General features: G+C 38.4%; 1 protein-coding gene across 1 annotated transcript in view; it reads left to right on the top strand.

Moving 5' to 3' along the window:
- The first annotated feature begins 743 nt into the window (after window positions 1-743).
- The window catches only part of STAT4 (signal transducer and activator of transcription 4), a 95,897-nt gene continuing 71,882 nt past the window's right edge, over window positions 744-24,758 (top strand). Inside the window, exons 1-3 of the mRNA XM_028509522.2 lie at window positions 744-820; window positions 3,324-3,452; window positions 4,786-4,930. Coding sequence (XP_028365323.1) covers window positions 3,325-3,452; window positions 4,786-4,930 — 273 coding nt within the window. The 5' untranslated portion in view covers window positions 744-820; window position 3,324. The remainder of the gene's footprint in view (window positions 821-3,323; window positions 3,453-4,785; window positions 4,931-24,758) is intronic.

Raw genomic sequence — 24,758 nt, forward strand, 5'->3', positions numbered from 1 at the left:
GGACTCTTATCCAGGCTCAGCAGCCAACTCGTTGAGAAACTCTGGTCACCTCCCTGGGCCTCAGTCTCTTGAGATACAGAGGAGGAGTGAGAACCAGGTGACACCAGGCTCTCTTGCTCTGGGATTCCAGAACAGGCATGTATCACAGAGGGAAACGAGCATATACCAGAGTAACCAGGTTCAGGACTACTGGGGTGGGAAGGAGGATGTGGGGCCAGTGGGGCAGGTTTCAGTAGCCTGTACAGGAGCTGGCCCACGACTTTGGGTAAGGCTGTCCTCTTCCCAGGGAATGGACCCCGCTGAACTGGAACAAGGTGGAGTTGATGAATGAGTTTGGTATCTTGATCATGGCTACCCATCCCCTTCCATCCCAGGAGCTGGCTCCAGGGTGAGTTGAGCCTGAAAGGAAGAAACCAGGACACCAGGAATTTAGCTCTAAGTAAGTAATCCTGCAGGGTGTCTTAGATCATCTGGGGAAACCACTGAAGAAAATTAGAGTGTGTAGCCCCCACACACCCTCCCACCTCCTAACCAGACACCTGCAGTGGCAGGTGACTGATGGGGAGGAGAGGAGAGGGGTGTCCTGTAAAAGGGCTTCACCACGACTCTTTCTGCTTTTTAGCATTTCTAGAACAGAGAGTGGGTGGGAACTGACCCAAGTAAAGTCCCATAGACGCTAACACTGACGCACAGGAAAGCCTCAAGTGGGAGGAGAAATGCAAATCCCCTACTGAGGATAGTGTCAGCGTCTTTGCCCCAGTGACAGTGAAGGGTGATTCAGGCTTTGGACTTGAGCTGGGACCTGGGCTGAGAGAGCCAGGTAAGTGAGCAGACCACAACTTCATGTTTCTTCTTCAGAGAAGCACAGGCCAGGAAATGCTCACTCGGTGCTGCTGAGGCTTTGCTGTTTACTTGGTGTTTTGGCAGTTACTTCATTTAAACTTGTTTGAGGATGAGTGGTTTTAAAACGAGGTGTCCGACTCCATGATTTAAAGATGTGCCGCTGTGGAGGTCTCTCGGGCGGAGACTCAGGCAGGTCTCTGCAGAATCTGAACAGTGGGTGGGACAGTTGTGGCTGATACGGAGGTGTGTCCTCGCCAGGTGCTGAGAGTGAGACCCTCTTCACTTTCTTAGCCAGCTTCTGTGAGTTATAATGTCTGACATTAGATTGCATATCTGGGTTTCAGAAAGAAAAAAAAAGCCCACAGCTGAGATAACCAGTGATTGTGGCTTTGATGAGAGCAAGTGATATTTTAGGGCAGATCATCTGCTTTGCAAGCTCTGGGTCACAGAGTCAACAAAGCATAGTTAGCTCCCTGATAATGGAATAAAATGCCCCTTTATATAGATCTTCTAAGGTCAGGCATTCAAACAGAATAGACAGACACTCGGTTTTCAAAAGAAGTGTTCCATAGTTTTTTGGGGGGGATAGAGAACCAGCTCTTTGGAGAGTGAAAGCGAAGAAAGGTACTGAAGAATGTCTGAAGGTGTTCCTGGAGGTGGCAGCAGAGAAGGCTGCCCTGGGAATATGTGCCTTATCTTTTCTTCTTCCAGCGTTGAGTTCAGCCCTCTGGAAGGTGGACTGAGGTTCTAAGAGTGATCTAACTTTAGGATAAATTCAGTTCAGTTAATTCTTTGTTAGAAAACATATTTCCATCCAAATCATAGCAGATTTAACAATAGTACCAATTATGGTTGTAATGTTTTCAGCTCCTGTTCTCTCTTGTCATTAACTAGACTAAATTGATGGGGTGTAGCAGGGCGATGTCAATAGTAGCACGAGAACAAAAGTTCCAGCTTTGTGTGGGGTACATACACACCCGGTGTCTGGAAGGAGAGATGTGTCTGGTGTCAGGAGACCTCGGGTCAATTCATAAAGCTGTGCACCTTGGGCAGCAGTCATGTCTCACCCTCGGATTTTTTTCATTTTTAAAGTCGGTGTGAGACCTGCCCTACTCACATTAGGAGGGCCACTCATTCATTTAACAAGCACCATAGCTGGGTACTTACAGTATGCCTAGGCTTGTCATGTGTAAAAGTCTTCATAAATATAAAGTTATATGCAAATGAAATATTGTTTTTTTCCCCAGTTGCTTTTTTTTAGCAAAACATTGGCAATAATTTTCTTCTATACATTTAAATCAGGAAAAGGTGCCACAAAATGGTTTAATTTGAAACCTGAAAAATATATATATATGAAATACATTAAATTAATTATAAATTAATTATGAATAATACATTAAGTTAAGCAAAAGTAAACTTTAGCTTACCTACAAGATAGATTGAAATACTGTGGTGATTAATCCTATAAAACTTTTTCCTTTAATCTGGAATTGCTGACAAAACAATAAAAATTTGGCTTTTGAAACAGTAAAATACTGTAACTTGAAGGAGACATCATATTAATTTCCCTGGGTTAAGAAATACGTGTAAAGCTTCTAAACTGGCCAGAGTGGGGTTATGTGGGGGAAACACACACCTTTTGTTTTAGGACAGGTTGTCAAATATGTATCAAGTGTGGTTTCTTCTTCAAGTAACTTGAGGGTTTAACCAGTGTCAGAGCATACCAGACCAGAGACTGATTAAAAGTAAATGTTAAAAGCTTTACGCGCAGCCACAGTGGATCATCACAGAGATAAATGAAAATATCCATTGGTTCATAGATATTTTGAACTGAAAGAATTACAAAAATGCACGCATGAAACTCTTCATAAAGCCAAGATGGAATGAGACTAGGAGTCTAGAAACATAAGGCTGAATCTAGAAGTCAGACAAATCTGAAATGAAGACAAAAGGATTGGGCAATTTCATATAAAAGAAGATTTATTGGGTATTCTTCATATAAAAAGCCTTAAGAGGGTCTTAGAAGGTATAGTTGAATATGCTATTTGCCTTTAAGTTGCTTCAAGTCTACTAATGTAGAGGGGGCAAGGGATAGGGAAGGAACTTGTTGAGAAGACAAACTGGTGTAGGCAGGTGGGGGTGGGGCGGGGAGCTGGGTGTTGAGGGGGAGTGGAAGCTTCCTGGAGAAGGCTGAACAGGAGTTCCTGTGAGAGCAAAGAAGGAGGTGGTTTGGGGCCAGAAGGAGAATCCTGTTTCCTTCGTTAGGGATGACTTACAGAAAAGTTTATAATTGCTTTATCTTTGAATTGAAAGCATTTTCTCTTTTACTTGACTGACTATAAAAGATAAATACTTTGTCTTCAGTTAGTTAACTAATGAACAACACTGTTTTTAGTGAAATCTAAGAATAGAATAGTATGTACCATAGTCATTAGCATTATTTTTACACTCCAATTTCACCCCACCCCCTTTTTTTATAGCATGTCTCAGTGGAATCAAGTCCAACAGTTAGAAATCAAATTTTTGGAGCAAGTAGATCAATTCTATGATGACAACTTTCCTATGGAAATCCGACATCTGCTGGCCCAATGGATTGAAAATCAGGACTGGTAAGATCAAACATTACTGCATTTCTTCTAGAGGTTGATTCACAAATGCTTTATATTCCATCTGTGTGGATTTATTCTATGGTTCATGTAAACATGCATGAACATTGAGAATGCACTCAATAGGTGCATTCTTTTCAGATAAACAAACTTTTTCAAAGTTTTGGAATACTTTTTCAGAGGAGAAAAATCACTGTTCTTTCTGGTCTCATCCACTGTAGATGAAAACTTAGTGGTACTAGTGCTTTGTTTTTCTGAGTGAAAACTCCAATAATTTTCTAAATATTAAAAAGCCATGAAGTAAATCTATTGTTGACATCAATTCTCTATCACAAAATCAATGTAAATAAATATTTTTTCCTTAGCATATTTTACAAACATTTTTTAAAGCTCTATTTACTTTGTGCCACTTAATTTTTTATTTTTGCCTTAAACTGTTGTCTGATTTTTATTATGGTAACATATACATAATATAAAAGGTATCGTTTTCACTATTTCTGGTATACACTTTAATGGCATCAAGTATATTCATGTTGTGTACATGCATCGCCACCATCCATCTCCAGAACGTTTCCATCCTTTCAAACTGAACTTTGTACTCATTACACAATAAATCCTTGTTCTCCTCACCCCAGTCCCTGGCAACCACCATTTTGTTTAATGTCTCTGTAAATGTCACTACTTTAGGTACCTCATGTAAGCACACAATATGTGTCCTTTTGTGACCAACTGATTTCCTTTAGCATATTTTTCCATGATTTATTCATGTACCATGTATACAAATGACCTGCATCTTTAAGGTTGAATAATTTTCTATATCACATGTTGTTTATCCATCTGTCAATAGACATTTGAGTTATCTCCACCTTTGGGCTATTATGAATTAAGCTGCTATGAACATTGGTCTGCAAATATCTGTTTAAGTCACTGCTTTCAGTTCCTTTGGGTATCCACCCAGAAGAAGAATTGCTGTGTGTGATCCTATATTTATCTTTTGAGGACTTTTCATCTTGTTTTCCATAGTGGCTGCGCCGTTTTTACATTCCCCCCAGCCATGCACAAGGGACCCATTTTCTGCACGTACTCACCAATGCTTATTTTGTGTTTTCCATAATTGCATCCTGTTATACGTGAGGTAGTAGCTCCTTGTGTTTTGATTTGCATTTCCCTAATGATTGGTGATGTTGAGTGTTTTTTCATGTATATAATTTAATTTTTAAAAATCTTTAAGTACTTATCACTGTGGAATAAATTTATCACTTTAAAATTAGTGTGGTAGAAAAGTAGACATTGTACTTCGTTGTTTCCTGCTGTGTAATAACACTTTTGTTTTTAGGGAGGCGGCTTCTAACCATGAAACCATGGCAACAATCCTCCTTCAGAACTTGTTAGGACAACTGGATGACCAGTTAGGTCGAGTCTCCAAAGAGAAAAACTTGCTCTTGATTCACAATCTGAAAAGAATTAGGAAAGTCCTTCAGGTGAGAGTGCATCCTACTTTTTCCAAGTATTTGGGTTTTTAAGTCCTAAATTCATTTTTAAAAATCAAATATGTACTTTTATATTATTTTCAAACCAGATTTAATAGGATAAAATCTAAATTCTTTTACCATTTTAAATTGTATTCAATTTTATTTTAGTACCCAATGTTTGTTTTTAATGAAATTTTGAATCTAAAATGCACTGTCAGTGGGAAGGGCATGTGCAATTTACATGTGACTATCTGATCGTTATGACCAAATTAGATGATGCTGGAACAGGGATTTGAAAGATACGGCTATCCCCCGGTCCTCCCTTGTCTTTGTCTCTTATGTAATAATTTTGAGTTACTGTTATTTTCATGCATAACTGGCGGCGTCATGGTTGCATGTGATTTCCAGATTTGGTGCAAATCTCTAGCCCCCTATTTCCACGGTTCACACATGCAAAACCATTGCTGTGCTCCTGAGGCACCTGAACAGGTTACACCATGCATTTAATATATTGTACATTAGTGTTATTTTTGTGTTTGTCTTCTCCCTCAAACTGTGAGTTCCTTGAAGCAAAGCCTTTAATATTCAGCTTGGAATTCCCAGCACCCATCACAAAGCTGAACTGTGGAATAAATTTATCACTTTAAAATTAGTGTGGTAGAAAAGTAGACATTGTACTTCATTGTTTCCTGCTGTGTAGTAGATGTGTAGTGCTCATTGATTAAGGGATGAATGAATGAATGAATTGGATCAGGGATCTAAATAATTAAGGGGGCCAATAGTAAGCTAAACCCAGAGGTGCTAACACAACAAACTCTGAACATGGACAGCTATAATATTTACTGAGTGCCTATACAATGTATTGGATAACATGAAAAGTACATGTGCCATTTCTCAGTGAGGCATTCTTAGTATCCCAAACTACACTGAATATGTTTTTAGAAAAATTTGCCTAGACTATAAAAGAAATGTGTTTGAAGTTTCTAACATTTGTGAAAGGGACATATAGATTGTTTTTTCTTATTGTGCCTTGAATTGCACTGAGCCAACTTTGCCCTTGTAATTCCGTACGCATTTATGAGATACTTTAGCACGGGCTAGAAAAATAGCTTGTCGCCAACAAAACAGGATCTTTCACAGCATGGAGCAAACTATCTGCTATGGAGATGAGACATTTAACCTTGGCCTTGTTAGCTTAATGCTCTAATCAATAAACCTGAAGGGCTTCCTACGAGACAGAGGTGGCCCCTGCCTGCTTTTGTGTGGCCCGTGACTAAGAATGGCTTTCACATTTTTAAGTGATTGAAAAAATAAAAATAAATCAGTAAACAAAAACGATAAAACACATTTGTGACATGAGAAAAATGTGAAGTTGAACTGTCTGTGCTTTGGTGGAACACAGCCATTCTCCTGTCGTGACACACCGACCAGCGCTGCTGCTGCTGCGCTGCAGCCACGGAGCTGAGTAGTTGTCACAGAAACTGTATGGCCCCAAAGCCTAAAGTAAAAACGTGTGTGTGTGTGTGTGTGTGTGTGTGTGTGTGTGTGAGAGAGAGAGAAACCGATCTCACCCTTCATAGGGAACTCTGCTGACTTCTGGCCAGAGGCATACTTTGCTAGAGGGGCAAAGATGGGGAAAATGGGTGATGCATGGTCTTTGAAAACTCTGACTCTCAAAATGTGTCCTTGGGCAAATCACTTAAACTTTCTGAATTCCCATATCTTTTTATGTCAATGAGAATGATTGTTACTTATGTTCTGAAATTATAAGGAAGATGGGGTCTTTTATTATGGCAAGAAAAATTGGCTTTCAATAAGTGATTTGTGCTGTAAGGGAAAATAGCAGGACCTTCTTAGTATAGATCAGGGGTAAGTGTGTAGCCCATCCTTTTTTCTGGGTGAGTATCAGATGACAAGGGAGCTTGGGAACCTGCAGTAACTCCCAGTCATGTTTCAGCTCAGGGACAAACTCTTCTGCATATGTCACTGGCCTTTGGCACCTTGCCTTTGTAGACCCTTCCTAACAAACTACCTGAATCTGCTCAACATCCCTGCCCCAGAAAAATAGATATACAAATAGATCTGCTCCTTGTTCCCAAAGCTCACTCTTGAATGACTCTGACATTGTCCATGATGATCCCATGGCCAGGAATGCTCTGCCATCCCTCTTCCTCCATTCCAGTTCCCATGCATCCCTACTGTGGAGGTCCCTGTGCAATAAGGACACCTTCAGCTGCATGTAGGCCTTATTCTCAGCCTTCCCGGAGTGCTGGTTGCAAAATAAGCAGCACCTCATCTGTGCTGGCTGTATCTAAGCAGGTCACAGGCTTTTTGATGGTAAAAGCCTGACCTCCTTTTGCAACCTTCCTCCTCCCTCTCATACTCGGGACGGTTCTACTACAAACTGGGCACTCAAAACATAGTGTGGTTAGTTAAGATCTTCTGAGTGGACAGAAACACTTATTTCTTGTGCTTCTACATATTTCATTTTATTTATGTTAGTAAATATAAATAAAATTTAGTTATTTATCTTAATTCCAAACACAGTAGAAAATAGTAATAAAGAACATCATCACCTATGGTCTTACAACTAAACAAACCTGCATTTTATGTTTCCTTTTAATCTATCATATTCCTGTGGGTTTTGTTTTCTTTCTGATAAGATGAATCTTTTTAATAAAATACCATACCATGTCCCCCACCCCCCAAAAGGGGAGGAAAAAAATCTATCAAAAGATTATTGATACTGTGTTTATCTGGTCTAAGCATTTTCACCCTCTGGAATTTAAAATACAATTTATTTTCATTATTGTAGCAAAAAAAAAAAAAGAGTAAACAGCGCGGTACCAGGGGAACTAAGCAGGTATAAGGTATATTTATTTTAGTTCTTTATAGAGCAACTGAAGTCTCCAATTTCAATATTTAAATTTACTGTTTTATACCACATCTTCTTCTGGTAAGAATTGAGAATGGCTTTTATAGAAGACAAACAAAACCACTGAACCAAGAGTAGAAGCCACCTCCAAGATGGAAAGCTGTGAGCACTGATGTCCAGGTAGCCTCAGCCCCTTAAGGGGAGGCAGCCTGAGGTCAAGGCCATGGGCAACGACCACAGGTTGAACCCTGGCTCTGTGACTTACTTTCTGTGTGTCACAGGGCAAGATATTTATACTCTCTGGCCTAAAGGGTGTGGTTAAGGACTGTGTTAGGATTTTCTAAAAATAAATGATCTGCTCCAGATATTTCACAAATACTTTGACCTGTTCTTGAACATTTTAGAAATACCAATAGACATTATTTTTTTAAAGCAGTTTTAGTTTTGTAGAAAAAAATTGAGTAGGAAATACAGAAAGTTATCATATAATTCCTCTCCACACCCCTCTCCACAGTTTCCCCTATTATTACCGTGTTTCATTGGTGTAACACATGTGTTACAATTGACAAACTTATTGGGATACATGGCAGTAGTCCTCAGTTTCACTTTCTGTGGTTTCAGTTAGCTGAAGTCAACTGAAAATATCCCATAGAAAATTCCAGAAATTATTTATTCCAGAAAATAAAAAATTCATAAGTTTTAAATTGTGTGCCTGTTATACTGAGTAGATGGTGAAACCTCACACGTGCAACTCCAACCTGCTCTGGATGTGAATCGTCCTTTGTCCAGTGTCCCTATGCTGAGTGTACTGTCCACCCTTCAGCCAGCTTGGTTACAAGATCTGGCTCTACTGTCACCATATCACAGTGCTTGTGTTCTCGTAGGCATTCTTTTACTCAGCAATGGCCCCAACCCACAGGAGTAGTGATGGCGGCAATTCAATTATGACAAAGAGAAGCCATAAAGTGCTTCCTTCGAGTAAAAAGTTGAGTACAGCACTGTAAGGTATTTTGGGTGTGAAAGGGAAATCACCTAACTTATTACAGTATATTGTTATCATTGTTCTATGTTATTATTAGTTATTGCTGTTCATCTCTTCCTGTGCCTTATTTATTCATTAAGTGTTATCATAGGTTCATATGTAAAGAAAGAAAAACATAGTACAAACATTACCAAGTTATGGTGATTCGACTTAGGATTTTTTGACTGAGGATATGCACTCTCTAGAAACGATACTTCACATTTTGTAGTTTGATCTTTTCCTTGGAAAGTACAAGACTCTCTCATGAGTCTGGGCAGGGGCAGTGAGCCATAGCTCCCAGTCAGCTACGAGATCATGAAGGTAAACCACCGATGCTCTGCAGTGTGTTCACCGTGTTACGTGATTTTTGCCAAATGTAGGCCAATGTAAGTGTTCTGAGCACATTTAAGGTAAGCTAGACTAAGTTATGATGTTCAGTAAGTTAGGTATATAAATGCATTCTTGACTTATTTTCATCTGACAATTGTATATGTAAGATGCAGTCCTGTCTGCGAATTCAGGCATCCACCAGGGGTCTTGGAACATACCACTCACAGATAAATGGGGGCTACTGTATGACAATTTGTTTATGCCTTTTTGGCATTTATGGCTAAACATGCTATTAACACTTGTGTGCAGATCCTTCTGTGGGCATGAGTTTATAACCCATTTGTATAAGTGCCTAAGACCTTGATTGCTAGATCTTTGTTCTTGGACTTCCTATCGCAAACCTCTTTTTTTCGTGTTCACCTTCCTCCCTGTCTCTCCTTCTGTTTGAGCTGCTATAACAAAAATATAATTTATGAGTGGATTTTAAACAACAAACACTTATTTCTCACAGTTCTGGATGCTGGGAAATCCAAGATTTGATGTCTGAGTTAGTTTTCTGGTTCATAGATGGCAATCTTTTCACTGTAACCTCACGTGGTGGAAGGGTGGGGCCGAGAAGCTCCCTGGGGCACCATTATAAAGATATGGCCCCCATCCATGAGGCCTCTGCCCTCGTGGCCCTTATGACCCCATCACTTCCCAGAAGCTCTACCTTCTACTACCATTAACATTAGCATTTGGGAGCCCTGGCTGGCGTAGCTCAGTGGATTGAGCGCGGGCTGGGAACCAAAGTGTCCCAGGTTCGATTCCCAGCCAGGGTACATTCCTGGGTTGCAGGCCATAACCCCCAGCAACCGCACACTGATGTTTCTCTCTCTCTCTCTCTCTCTCTCTCTCTCTCTCCCCCCTTCCCTTCCCTCTCTAAAAATAAATAAATAAAATCTTTATAAAAAAAACATTAGCATTTGGGGAGACACAAATGTATAGTCTCTCTCTGCATTTCTCTGCATAACAACATTTCTCTCTGCCTTTCTCCCTCTGATAAAAAGACTTTTTAAAAAATGGGTGCATATTCACAACAAAAGTTGAAGCAATACAGAAAAATGCAAAGAAAATGTGAAATAATCCAAAACCTGTCGAGATAAAATCACCTATACGTGTATCATATGCAGCTAGGAGGTTGGAGTGGAGCTGCTGTTCACATCATACCCAGTAGCTACCAGTATCTCTGAAGCCTCTGCATTCCCCACTATCTCCACCCAGAGTCACCGCTAATCTAAAGTTTGCTTTTATCAGTCTCTCCCTTTTTGTTACAGTTTTACCACATATATTGGGATCCCTAGAAAATATAGGTTTGCAAGTTACCAAACCTCACATAAATGGAATCACACTATGTTTATTCTTCATAGCTTTCTTTCTTCATGCAACATAGTTCTTGAGATTCACCCATGTCGATATGTGTAGCAGCCGTTTATTTGTTTTCATTGCTACAGAGTACATTCTGTTGTGTGAATATATAAGTTTATCTATGTTACAGTTGATGGGCACTTGGATTGTGCCCAGTATTTCTTTGGTGTTTCAAACACTGTTGGTCTGAACAGTCTTGTGTGTGCTCCCTGGTGTACATGTGCACGAAATTCTCTAAGATCTATACCTAGGGCTGTAATTGCTGAATCATGGAGTCTGTGCATCTTGAATTGTGCTAGATGATGCCCAAACTGTTTCCCAAAACGGTTATGCTGATTTGCACTCTCCCAATACAGTTAGCATTCTGGTTCCACACCCTTTTCCCACAGGTACTGTGATCCTGTATCATGTACCTATCAGGGGTGCATCTTATTTCTTCAGTTTAATTCTTTAGGTTTTCCTAATTTCTTTAGTTAAGTGCTTACTTCATTTTCTTTCAGCTTTTTTCTTACAAGTGAATGTAACTGCATTTTTGAGAGGTGCTTTATATATTTTAATATGTAGTGCTCTCATTGTTCATATCTAAATAGTCCACATTTCAAGTTTTGACTTCTATTTCTAGCTAGGTGAACTTAAAAACAGTTCTACTAAAAATACAGATAAATTCTAGCCATGACCAGTGTGGCTCAGTTGGTTGGGTGTTGTCCCGCAAAGTGAAAGGTTGCTGGCTTGATCCCTGGTCAGGGCACATGCCTGAGTTGTGGGTTCCATCTTTCAGTTAGGGGTGCCTATGAGAAGCAACTGATTGATGTTTCTCTCACATCAATGTTTCTCTCCCTCTCTTTCTCCCCCCCTTCCCCTCTCTCTAAAAATAAATAAATAAAATCTTAAAAAATAAAAATACAGAGAAATTCTAAAGAAAATATAATAGATGTTTAAATGCACAAATAAGCTTAGCACAAATTAAGAGGAATTTTTACAGTCAAAATAATTTTTTAAAAGATTTTATTTATTTTTAGACAGAGGGGAAGAAGGGAAGGAGAAAGAGAGGGAGAGGAACATCAGTGTGTGGTTGCCTTTTGTGCACCCCACACCGGGGAACCTGGTCTGCAACCGAGGCATGTGCCCTGACTGGGAATCGAACCAGTGACCCTCTGCTTTGTAGTCCGGTGCTCAATCCACTGAGCCACACCAGCCAGGGCCAGTCAAAAAATTTTTAACTATAAAACAGAACTGTAAGTAAGAGCTGGCATGGAGACTATCATACATTCTTAGATTCTAGAAATATAGGTCCCAAGCATGATAAATAAAAAGAAACTACAAAGAGAAAGAAAATATCCTAAAAGAAGCACAAGAGAATAAATATATTTCCTACACAAAAATGAGAAATAAACTGAAAGCCAAATTTAAAACAGTAAAAGCTAGGGAAGACTAGAATAATTACTTCACAGAACTGGAATACAACACCCAACAACTTATAATTCTTTGCACGGCTAAACTGTTAGACAAAGGTGAAGGCTCCCCATAAAGACACCCTCATGGAAGGAATTACTACAGGAAATTAAACACATCTTAAATATGCATGGTGAACTTTCAGAAGAACTAATACATCAAGTGACAATTGAGTGCATAAAAAATTAAAAGCATTGAGGGAGGATGGGGGTGTGAGGGTATTGAGCAAAAAAGGAAAAATAAAAGAGAAAAAACTCATGAACATGGGCAATGGTGTGGTCATTGCCAGGGTGAGGGAGGTGGGGTGGAGGGATGTGGAGGAGGGTATGGGGGGGATATGTGGTGATGGGCAGAGACTTGCCTTGGGGTGGTGTGCACACAATACAGTGTACAGATGATGTGAGGTAGAACTGTGCACATGAAACCTGTACAGTTTTGTTAAAGTGTCATCCCAATAAATTCAATAAAAGGGAAAAAATTAGAAACTAAAAATAAAAACAAATCAAGACAGGCTAAAAAAATTGAAAGCACAAAATAAGATAGAAAAATTCAAATAATATCTATTACATGGACAAATCAGCAGTTATAAGACAAATTGTGGTTTTTACAAGGATGTACTTAAAACATGAAATAAAAAGGTGAGGAGATTAAAGAGGTGAGTGAGCTCGAGCTGTCTTGTAAAGAAGCTTGTGAGCCTTGCTAAGGAATCGGAGTGAGATGGGAAGCCATTGAGAAATATGAGCCAGGGTATGAACTGACTTGTTTTAAAAAGCTCACTTTGACTGACAAATGAACGTTTGTTGGCCAAGAAGGAATCAGGGAGATGTGTTAGAAAGTTTCATTGACTTTTGAGAGCAGCACATGGGAGTCTTTTTCTATTACTGTAGATTTATTACCTCTCCTAAACTTCCAGAAATTTTCGCTTTATGTAGTTGTTCCTATGTTGTGAGGAGCATAGATACAAGATAATACTGGTGACTTAAGCTTTTAAAAGATCAATATAAAACATCCTTCTTTAACCCGTTTACTATTTTTTCCCTCTTAAAATTTTATTGTATGGCTTTTTTGTTGTTACCATTTACTAACTGGCAAATGAATCCATCTCTATTTTCATGCTTTCTGTGTCACTTTGTATTATGTCTTTTATAAATAAATATAGCAAATCTTCTTATTTAGTGAACAAATAATTAACGAGTCCTTGCTATGTTATCAAATTTGAAACACTAGGAATAAAATTGTAGAAGTCATGAGCTTATGGTCTAAAGAATTCACATCTCCTATGTTTTTGTTTTTTTATTTACAGAAACTTCCATGGCTTTTATTAAAAAAATAGTGTTGGGGAAGTAAGGAGAAATAGGCATCAGCAAACTTGGCTGATAACAGAGAAAAAAATCTCCATTACTTAGAAGGCTGTGTTCAGGGTTTTGGTGTTAACCGACCAGGGTAATGACTCTTTTAGTGAGAGTTTTAAAATCGGTGAATGAGGGGGCGTGTGCAAGTGTAACTCGCCCACGCCTCGTATGTCCTGTCCTCTGCACCACGGTGGCCTGTTTCTCAGAGGTCTTTAGGGTTTGCCTGAACCAAAATACATGATGAAGCTGGAAGATTCTCAAAAGGTGAACAAGTGGTGGGTTCCTTCTTGCCTAGTCTGTAAAAAATCCTATTGTTGGTTCTGCTTATTGGGTGAAGTGAGATTTTTAACATAATTTGCAGGATTCAAAACCCATTTTTGCAATACCAAATGGGAGGGGGAGTTGCTTTAACCACGGAGCTGCTCTGAATCTGCCCTTGTCCTCTCACCGTGCTATGTTCTCAGTTCACTCTCCTTTCCCACCTCTGTGCACCACACACAATGAGCGAAGAAGGGACCTCAGCCTGGGACCCTGTGTTGGGTAACTCTGAAAGAGCTGAATGGAGGGTTCAATCCGTCAGGTCCTCTTGCTGTGCACAGGTGGCAGCCAGTTTGTCACTCACTCCAGTTATTTCCACAAGTCCCCCCACACACCCCCAGAACCTCTTTTCCTATGAGATAATTACCTGATGCCAGTATCACAATGCTCATATTTCATAGGCTCAGAGACCTGCAGACTGTCATTTAACATGAAATGGGAGTTAGTTGTCACAATTTTGTTTGCTGCACAATTTGGGATAGCCAACAGAAAGCAGGTGGGGTACGGTGCAGTTCCTTGTCCACGGCACGTGACACAAAACTGGAAGTCCAGCATGATCAGCTCAGGACCCCACCCACCTGAAACTGCTTTCATGAACCATTTTGTGCATATTCCTCTAAGCATTTATTGTATCCAACCCTGCCTCCCTCCATGTTAAGTCTTCTCTAACAGTTTATTACTTGAGCCTATGATGATTCATCCATTCCCTGAATTCTGATTCTAATTGAAGCATATGGCAGAGTCTAGTAGACTTCCAGAACTCTGTTACTAGAATCGTCTATTTTTTTTTTGGTAAAAGAAAAAATAGTGTTCTCTCTCCCAGCTGCTGAGTGGGCTTCGAGGTGCACATGCGATACTAAAGCGGTGCAAGAACTATGCTGGTGCCTAAAACGTGACAAGACTCGCTGAGTCTCTGCGGACTCAAGAGCTTGCCCATTTTCGATCACTTAATCTGTGATCTTCATCTCAGTACAAAAATACAGGAATAACAAAATAAACAAAGTATCATATTCAACTTTTTTAAAAAGCCAGGTGCTTTTCGTACTTTCCAGTTTTTCATAGCCTACCTCATCTGTGTCAGGATTTGTTTTGGAATAAGATGAATATCTCATTGGTTCTCTGTAGCTCGGTATTCTTCAATTCACGCCTCCTCCTTTAGATTCTACATTTCTTTCTCTGGACAACAAAATGCCTTACCAGAGAAAGAAGTAGCGATAGAGAGAGACAGAGATAGAGTCTTCGTGGCAGCGATGTGGAGGGTAGCGTGGCAGAGGTGAGAACAGAGGCATGGAGGCCTGTCTGAACATTATTGCAACAGTTTAAGGGAAAGAAAATAGGATACGGAACTAAGCAACGGCAGTAGGGATGAACAAAGGCCTGGGCTGAGAGATAATTTTGTCAAAGAATTGACATGTATATGAATGAGTAGATAATGAAATGTGTGAGAGAGCAAGAAATGAGAGATGATGGTTTTAGTTTGGATTATTGCATGGATATTAATGCATAATGAAGATTTGGCCTGTAGAGGAAAGTGAGATAACAAGATGAGTTTGATAAATTCTAAATAGAGTGCAGAAGAAAGTTAATGGGAAGTTACTGGAACTAATATACTAGCCTGTCTCCTCCACAAGGCTGTGAGTTCCTTGGGCACATTCATCTTTGCAACCCCAGCATGTACTGGGGGCTCAGCATCTTGTTTAGTAAGTGGAGAGTTGAGCTGACATTGAAATGCGGATACTGCCTTATTGCAATAAGTACCACTCACAAAACTGAGCAAATGTCAAGTCATTATTGCAAATGCAGTTTAGAATACAGAAATACAATTTAGATGATAAAATTTTCTTGCTGAAATCAGCAGTTTCTAAGGATGAAGGGAACTGGCTTTGGGAAGAAGTGTTTTTAGAACGTATGTCACTTGTGAGAGAAGGTCAGGCTGGATGGGACCCGAAGCAGAAAGAACTGGGAAAGTTGTTCAGAGGGAGGAAGGAGACACTAACCAGGAATCCTGGAGAAAAATGTGTTGACTTGGGAGAGGAGCAAGGACTGAAGCAAAAGGGAGCCAGACACAAATGTTCTAGAACTAGTCACCACCTGGGAAGGGGGAGGTGGTGTTTCTGAACCAATACCAGCTTCTCAGGAGCTAAGTCAAGGGCTCTGACTCTTTGAACTCCAGGAGGACAAACGATGTTGAAGTTCCTCACACAATGAAACGCAGCACCAGGACAAAGTGATTGTTACAGATTCACTGAAGCATTAAGAGGGTGTCTGCTGAGCCTATGCAAATACAGTCAAACTAAAAGAGATGTAGATGGGGGTCTGATATTGTGTCAGATATTTTACTACAATGCACTTAGAGCAAAGTGCATCACATTTTGAAAAGCTCTTATATACATAATATGCATATAGTACACAATCGTAATTGTACAGCCCAATAAATTATTTTTATGTAATCCCTATAACTACCACCAGATCAAGATGTAGAATGTTCACTGCACCCCAAAAAATGCTCCCATACTTCTCCCAGCCAACACCACTGGCAAAGATAGCTATTGTATGTCAGTAGATTTGTTTTGGCTGTTTTGAAGTTCACACAAATGAATTTTTACAGAATTGTATGTTGGGGTTAGACTTTTTTTTACTGTACATGATAACAACTATTCATTTTGTTGTTTGTTGCTATAGTTTTTATGTTTTAATTACAGCTTAATATTTTACTGTATGAATGCACCGTAGTTTATTTGTTCATTCTTCTGAGGATGGAAATACTAATTCCAGTTTTGCTCGTTAAGAATATTGCTGTTATTCTTCTTTGCATCTTTTAGTAGATATATGTACTCATTTGTTTTGAGCATATTTTCTGAGGTATAATTGGATAATAGATATTATGTATCTAATAGATACTGGATTTAGGAGATGCTGCTCACCGCTTTCCACAGTGGTTGTACTAGTGTGCACCGCCACGGCAGTGTGTGCGAGTTAAGTGGCCCCGTTTCCTCACCAACTCAGGCTGTTGTCAATCTTTTTTTATTCTGGTGTGTGTGTAGTGGTATCTCATTGCAATTTTAACTGCATTCTCCTAATGATGAACGGTGTTGAGAATTTGTGCTTGATGGCCATTTTGATATCCCCTTTTAAAATGACTGTTGTTTTGTTTATTTTAAAATTGTTCTGTCTTTGCTTTATTGGTTTGTAGATCTTTATATATTATGAATGTGTCTTTTGTCACACACATTATTAAAGTATCTCCTCCCACACTGTGGCTTGGCTTTTCAGTCTCTTCTAAATAATGTCTTTTGATAAACAAAGTTCTTAATCTTAATAAGGCCCAATTTTTCAATCATTTAAAAAACTGTTACTGCTCTTCATGTTCCGTTTAAGAAATCTTTGCCTGTCCGAGATCATACAGCTCATTCTTCTGGGTTTCTTCTAAGATCTTTATTGTTTTAACCTTTCGCACTTAGGAATATGATTCATGTGGAACTGACTTTTGTGTCTGGTGTGAGGTAGGGGCCAAGGTAGACTTCTTCCGTATGGACATCCAGCTGACTCAGGACCATCTATTTACATGGGTATCTCTTTTTCATTGCAATGTAGTGATGTTTTGACTTGGTTTATATGAGTCTCTAGTATTTGACTCTCCTCATGCCAGTACTACATTCAGGCACTTACCGTGCCATTTGCAGTAAGTCCTGGGATCTATGGTAGTCAGTGCCCACAAACTTTGTTTTTCAGAATTGTCTTGATTTTTTTTTTGATCCTTTGAATTTGCATGTAAATGTAAATACTAGCTTGTCAATTCACACAAATAAATCTTCTGGGATTTTCATTGGCATTGCATTGAAAAGATAGATCGTTTGGGGAAAAATTGAGTCTTCAAATCCATGAACATGAAACTTCCATTTAAAAAAATTAATAGCTTTGACTGTGCTTTCCTACCTGTGATATATTGTCATTTTCTCCCTCCTCTTTCCTCCCCCTTCCACTCCCCTTTCCTTTTGTTTATTGCCCACTAAGTTGATCTTATTATCTGTTAATGGTTGATAACCTGCACTTTTTAAAAGACTGCTCTAGGTTATGCCTAGAAGGGGAGTTCCTGGTGTAGCATTGTCTACTTTAGAAGATATGAACACATGGCTCACCAAAGCAGTTTAATCAGTTTATTTTCTTGCCAGCAGTGCATAAGTGTTCTAGTTTTAGTATCTCTTTATCAGTACTTGTCATTTTCAGACTTAATTTTTACCAAGTTATAGTTGAAATGGATATATTATTGTTGAATTTATCTGATTACTATTCAAATTGAGCAACTCTTCATGTTTATGGGGCTTATTAAGGTATTTTTGTGTAGATTAGAAATATGATTTTTAAAATTTTCTGTACAAATAGCCAATGATTCCAGCACTATATATTGAGTAACCCAGATAATCCCACTAATTTTTAATGTGTCAATTTTGCCTATATGCACAGGTCTGCTTTTAGGTCTTGCTAGTCAGTTTCATTGATCTACTTGTCTATGTATCTGCACCTATATCATACTCTTAAACCACTGTAGCTATATGATAAGTCATATGTGAGAGGGCCATACCACCTATTTTGTTCTTCAAAATTATCTGGGTGGCTTTTGTCCTTTTTTCTGCCATGTAAATTTTAGGATCAATGTTATATGTTCATAAAAATTTCTGTTGGGATTTTTATTGGAATTAAATTTTTAATTTAATTTAAGAAGACTTGATATCTTTATGATATTGAATTTTCCATGAGTGAGTATGGTACATCACTACATTTATTCAGGTCTTCTTCTATGTCCTTCAGTGCTATTATTAAGCTTCCCCCATAAAATTATAGCATATATTTTCTTTGATTCCTTCCTAGGTTTTGGTTACACATTATTGACATCTTTTTTTCCTATTATATTTTTGGTATAAATATTGCTAGTCCATCAAAATACTGATGATGTTGGAATGCAAATCTTCCTGAACACTCTTATAGATTCTAACTTTGTGAAGATTTTCTTTTATTTTCTCTAGACAATCATGTCATCTGCAAATAAGGAGAAGTTTGGTTTTTCATTTCCAAGTTTTAGGCTTCTTATTTCTTTTTTCTCTTATCAGTGAGGAACTTTATTATAATTTGAAGTGGAACAGTCATAGTAGGTGAAATGTGTTACTAAGATAATGCTTGCTATAGGTTTATGGTGTTCAGGAAATTCCCTTATAACTCGTTTACAGAGATTTTTAGAAATCTTGATGAATATAATATTTTGTTAAATGATTTTTTGCATGTGTTAAGATAATTTCATATTTACCTCCCTTAGTTCATACTTAAGATCTGTGACACAGGTTTTCTTATATTGAACAATTGTTATGCTCCTGAGATAAGCTGTTTGATTTTTACACACTGCCAAGTCATTTGCTCTCCTTTTTTTAAAAAAATATTTTATTTATATATTTTTTAGAGAGGGAAGGGAGGGAGATAGAGAGAGAGAGAGAGAAACATTAGTGTGTGGTTGCTGGGGGTTATGGCCTGCAACCCAGGCATGTACCCTGGCTGGGAATCGAACCTGGGACACTTTGGTTCCCAGCCCACGCTCAATCCACTGAGCTACGCCAGCCAGGGCTATTTGCTCTCCTTTTATAGTCCTTGTCTGGTTTAATATCAATGTTATACTCACCTTATAATTTATCTCTTTCACTCTCTAAAGCAGAGATTACCAAATAAGATACAAAGACACAATCTAGGTATTTTATTTTATATATTATATGTATTTAAATTGTATATATAGTTAAGGTGTACAACAGAATGATTTGCCATACATGTGCATAATGAAGTAATTACTACAGCCTCGCTTATTAACATATCATCCCCTCATTAGTTATCCTTTTCTGTGTGTGATAAGCCACGTGAAATCTACTTTCACCAGATCTCCAGTATTCAATGCAGCATTATTAACTATAGTTATCACGCTGTACATCTTACAAAGCTGCAACTTTGTACCCTTGACCGATATCTCCCCACTTTCCCTCCTCCCCCAGCTGCTGGCAACCACAAGAAACAGTCATTTATTTAGGTCTTTAATATGTCTCAGTGATGTTTGACAGTGTTTTTATGTCAATCTTTCACAATGATAGATGTGTCATCATTTAACCAGTTCTCTGGGTATGGACACTTTCCAATTTTTACTCCACCACATCTTTTATGCACAATGAAATTTAAAACCTTGGACCCAACTTTTGTTGTCATTTTTAAGTGCTGTGATGATCATTTTCAACTTCTATCATTGGTATCTCATACTCCTCATTCTCAGCTACAGGCGAGAAGTCAAAGGGCAAAGAAAGGTGCCCCACAATGTCCCCCTTTGGTTTTTAAAACCACAGCTGAACCACCTTGATCTGTTTCCTGTTATTTAAAATCTCTAGGGAAGGTACTGCAAGCACAGAGTGGGTAGCCTTTCCAAAGTCTTACCAGCATGGTCACCAGGAAATGCCTTTTTGTGTTACTCTGCTGTAAATTAAACCCATTTTCTCTTTGTTTGGTTAACAGTGAACAAATGAACTTTTCAGTGAATGGAAGAACCTCCATTTCTTACTTTTAAAAAATGGTCTCCATGCATTGCAAGACAGAAACAATTTTGAGGACTATTCATTTCCCATGTCTATAACCCCTTTCAGCTCTACCTATAGGTTCTAATCCCCAACCTTGCAAGTCAATTAAACGTGTCCTTGTTGGTAAACTGCTCTGTAGAAGGTCTTTTTACAAGATGTGAACCACTTTGGTTTCAGGGCTCCTCTCGGAGGTAGCCAACTTTCATAAATTAAGCCTCAAACCACACGAATCAAGAGCCATTGTGGGTGGTTTATCTCTGAGTTACTGTAGGGTATGTCTTCTTGCTAATGTAGTTTAATGTCACACCTAATGATTTTCTAAGAACTTTCTCTTTTTTTAAATGTCTTTTTTTAAAATCTTCACCCAAGGGTATGTTTATTGATTTTAGAGAGAGAGGAAGGTGGGGGGGGGGGAGGCGGGGTCGGAGATAGAGAAATACCGTCAAGGGCAGGACGTTCTTATCACAAAGGTGATGTGTATCTGATAAGAAAATTTAGATAACAGATAAATAAAGAGGAAAAAATCATCTGTAATTATGTCTTTAACTGATAACCATGGTTACCATTATAGTATATTTCTTGCCAATATTTCTACTCATATATATTTTTAACTTATTAAAAATTGTTATTGTCTTATAACTTCCTTCTAAGCTTAATACATTCACTTAAACAATCAACTAACCATAAAATACATTCCATGATATTAAGTATTTTTTAGCTATTAAATATTTAACAGGTAATCACCTGTTAATTGGACATTTATAAGTTTTTCTAACTTTTCACCAATATAAACAAATGAAGTAAACATACTGATTTTTAAAACTTTATTTATATTTGCAATTATTCTGTTAGGACACTGGGTCCGAACTTCATGCATCAATATTGCTTGCAGAGTTGTTGCTTTTAATGTAAATACCACTGTGACATGCATGTAAACTGACATATTAATGAGGTTTACACTAGTTACCATATTAAACTATTAGACAATAGGATTTTATTTATTATGAACATAACAATTCAATATTGGTTATTCTGTAGATCAGTGAGTGATTTTCCTTTTCATTATGACTCAGGAATCCAAGTTCCTTCCATAATGTGGCTAGACTTTTCCAAAGGGGCCTGGATGTCTTTGGACACTGATAGGAGATGGAGAAGGAGAAAGAGCATGAATTCATAGCTACATTTGAGATTTGTTGGCCTAGAAATGACATACTATATCTGCTTAGCAAGAACTAGTTACATGCCTTCTACAGCATGCAAGGGATGCTGGGAAGCATACTCTCTGGATGGGCTACCACCTCCACTTCCACTTCCACTTCCAAGGACATCCTATCAGAGAGGAAGCAGGAGTTCTGGTAGGCAGTAAGGTATGTCTTTCATATTTGGTAAAACCATTTTGGAAAGCAGTTCGTCAATATCAAAGTTTAATGTGACTTAGCAATGCCATATCTCAATCCTTATTGTATAGAAATTTTCATTCGGGTAAGAGAAGGCTATCCATTTAAGAATGGTCATTGTTTTTGTTAATAACAAAAATGTGAAAATAATCTTCAAATGTCCATCTTTACATGTCAACAATGGTTAAATAAATTGAATTATTTACTTGTATTCTATACAACTTTTAAAATATTAGATCTGAATGTACAGAAGTGGAAGGATGATTATAATATATGCTACTTAATGAAAAAATACAAAACAACACGTTCAGTGTGATTACCCACAAGGAGTGAGAGGAGAAAGTGGAGGTTGATGTTCTCACCAATTTTTAACTTTTCTATTACTTCAAATTAAAAAAAAATAAGCCTTCTCTTAGACCCACAAAGGAGTTCCCATAAGACTGTCAGCTGATTTCTCAAAAGAAACTTTGCAGGCAAGAAGTATTCAAAGCGATGAAAGGCAAAGACGTACATCCAAGATTGCTCTATCCAGCAAAGCTATCATTTAGATGGAAGGACAGATAAAGTGCTTCCCAGATAAGGTCAAGTTAAAGGAGATCATCCTCACCAAGGCCTTATTGTATGAAATGTTAAAGAGACTTTTTTAGGGAAAAGAATATCAAAACTATGAACATTAAAATGACAACAAACTCGTAACTTTCAACAACTGAATCTAAAAAACAAAAATAAACTAAGCAGACAATTAGAAAAGGAATGGAATCATAGATATGGAGACCACTGGGAAGGTTATCACCAGGGAGGGAGAAGGGGGACAATGGGGGAAAAGGTACAGGGAATAAGAAACATAAATGGTAGGTACATAATAGACGGGGAAAGTGAAGAATAGTATAGGAAATGGAGAAGCCAAAGAACTTATATGTATGACACATGGACATGAACTAGGGGGGGCATTGTTGGGGGGAAGGGGGGAACCGGTTGGAGGGGGAAAAGGGGGAAATTGGGACAACTGTAATAGCATAATTAATAAAATATACTTAAAAAATAAGCCCAAATTACATGAGCATTTTCAAAACTCAAATTGCCAGACCTCACCCCAAATCTATGGAATCTCCAGGGAGTGGGGCCCAGAAATCTCTAGTTCATAAAAGCTCCACAAATGACTCTGATAAATTGTCAAGGTTGCAACCACAGCCTTAGGATAAATTTCTAAAAGTGTAATTACTATGTCAAAGGGTACAAAAAATATTAAGACTTTCGATAAGAATTGCCAAATTGTCATTTAGTAATGTACCAATTCACATTCCCACCAGCAGTGTATAAAAGCTCATTTCATCATCAACCCTGAGTGGTACAAAGAGTTTTAATCTTTGGCAGTTTGATGAATGCAAAATGGTGTGTCTGATTTATGTTGACAGAAGTTCTAGTTTGTTGCGTTTGGTTCTCTTTCTGGGACATTTTTTCCCATGTATCTTCCCCTTGAACTGTGTTGATAGATTCATTCCCATCAATTAATGTTTCATTATTAAAATCACTCGGGGAACTTGTTTAAAATATAGATTTCTAGTCCCCCACTTGCGATCTTGATCAAGCAGGTTGAGGATGAAATTTGGGAATATCAATAGGAAGAGTAAGATTCAGAACTTACCAAGGAGAGATATATCCCAGATGGAAGCATGAGAAGAAAAATATGCAATGGAGAACTTATGATATGGGTATTTTGCATCTCTAGAATAGACCTTTTTCTCATGATTTGCCATGCCCTCCACCCAGGATGCAGTTCCCCTTTCCTCCCATCATCCATTAAGTTCCAGCCCAGTCCTTTCTATGTGCCATTAAAATCCGCATTGATTTCTCCCTCCTCTGCACTCCCACAGCTCTTAGTGTCCAAACAACTCATCCTGACACTTAATCACACACTGCAATTACTTTAGATAGGTGAGAATTGATTTACAGTAATAAAGATGTAGTCTAAGGAAAGTTGTAGAAGTATTATTTCAAGACAAGAAAAAATGCCCTAGGATAGCCTGGAAAATAACCTTTCAGTAAATTACCTTTGTGTTGACAGTAAATTAGAAGCAATGGCAACACTATAGAAGGTGAAATTTGGAGTAGGGCTGCCTTAAAGAATTAGAAATGAGTGCTTCTCTGTCAAAACAAACTAGCACTTTTAATCTTCCAAATCAGAAAAAAATTTTTAAAAATCCTCAGTACCACTCAGGGCTGTTGGTGGACTGGTGATTTTATGATCAAATTTGGGAAAGAGCACCCCTCTGTGTATTTAACATTGTTTACTTACTAGAGTCATCAGAGATATATTTAAAAATCAGCCAGGCTCAGTCGCACCCAAGACTCTGCTTCAACTGGGATTTTTATTTACTTTTTTTACAGCTCCTCAGGTGATTGGAACATATAGCCAAATTAAGACTCATTAACCAAAGTAATGAAAAAAAATCATGTGTAGATCTCACATATATATTTCATTGTTCTTTGCCACTTTGAAAGGAGGGGATAATTTGATTTGCTTTTCTAGTAGAAGTGATGGATGTCCAAAGAATCATATACTATCTCCCTCGCCTCCCTTGACGTTTGTGAGAAATCTGTCCAAGTAGATTTACTTTCTTTCATTCATTCATTCATTCATTCATTCAACAAATATGCATTGATGAGGTTCTCTGTTGGGAGTACTGCTGATGTTGAGGATAATGTCCTCATGATGTGCATAATCTACCAAAGTGGGTGGAAATTAAACAAGTAAATGTAACTAGTTGTACTGGAGCCAAGTCTTTGAGAAGGCATCAGTGGTGTCCTGCTTCAACCAAGAAGGTGAACTTTTTCTTTTAAAGATTTTATTTATTTTTAGAGAAGGGAAGGGAAGGAGAAAGAGAGGGAGAGAAACATCAATGTGTGGTTGCCTCTCAAGAGCCCCATATTGGGGACCTGGCCTGCAGCCCAGCAAACCGGTGACCCTTTTGTTCTCAGACTGGCACTTTTCCGCTGAGCCATACCAGCCAGGGCAGAAAGTGAACTTTTATGGGCCATTCCCAAAATGGGCCACCATGTCTAAATTAAATGCCATGTGCTTTTTA

The sequence above is a fragment of the Phyllostomus discolor genome, chromosome 4 (assembly GCF_004126475.2).
Source record: "Phyllostomus discolor isolate MPI-MPIP mPhyDis1 chromosome 4, mPhyDis1.pri.v3, whole genome shotgun sequence".
Lineage (NCBI taxonomy): Eukaryota > Metazoa > Chordata > Mammalia > Chiroptera > Phyllostomidae > Phyllostomus > Phyllostomus discolor.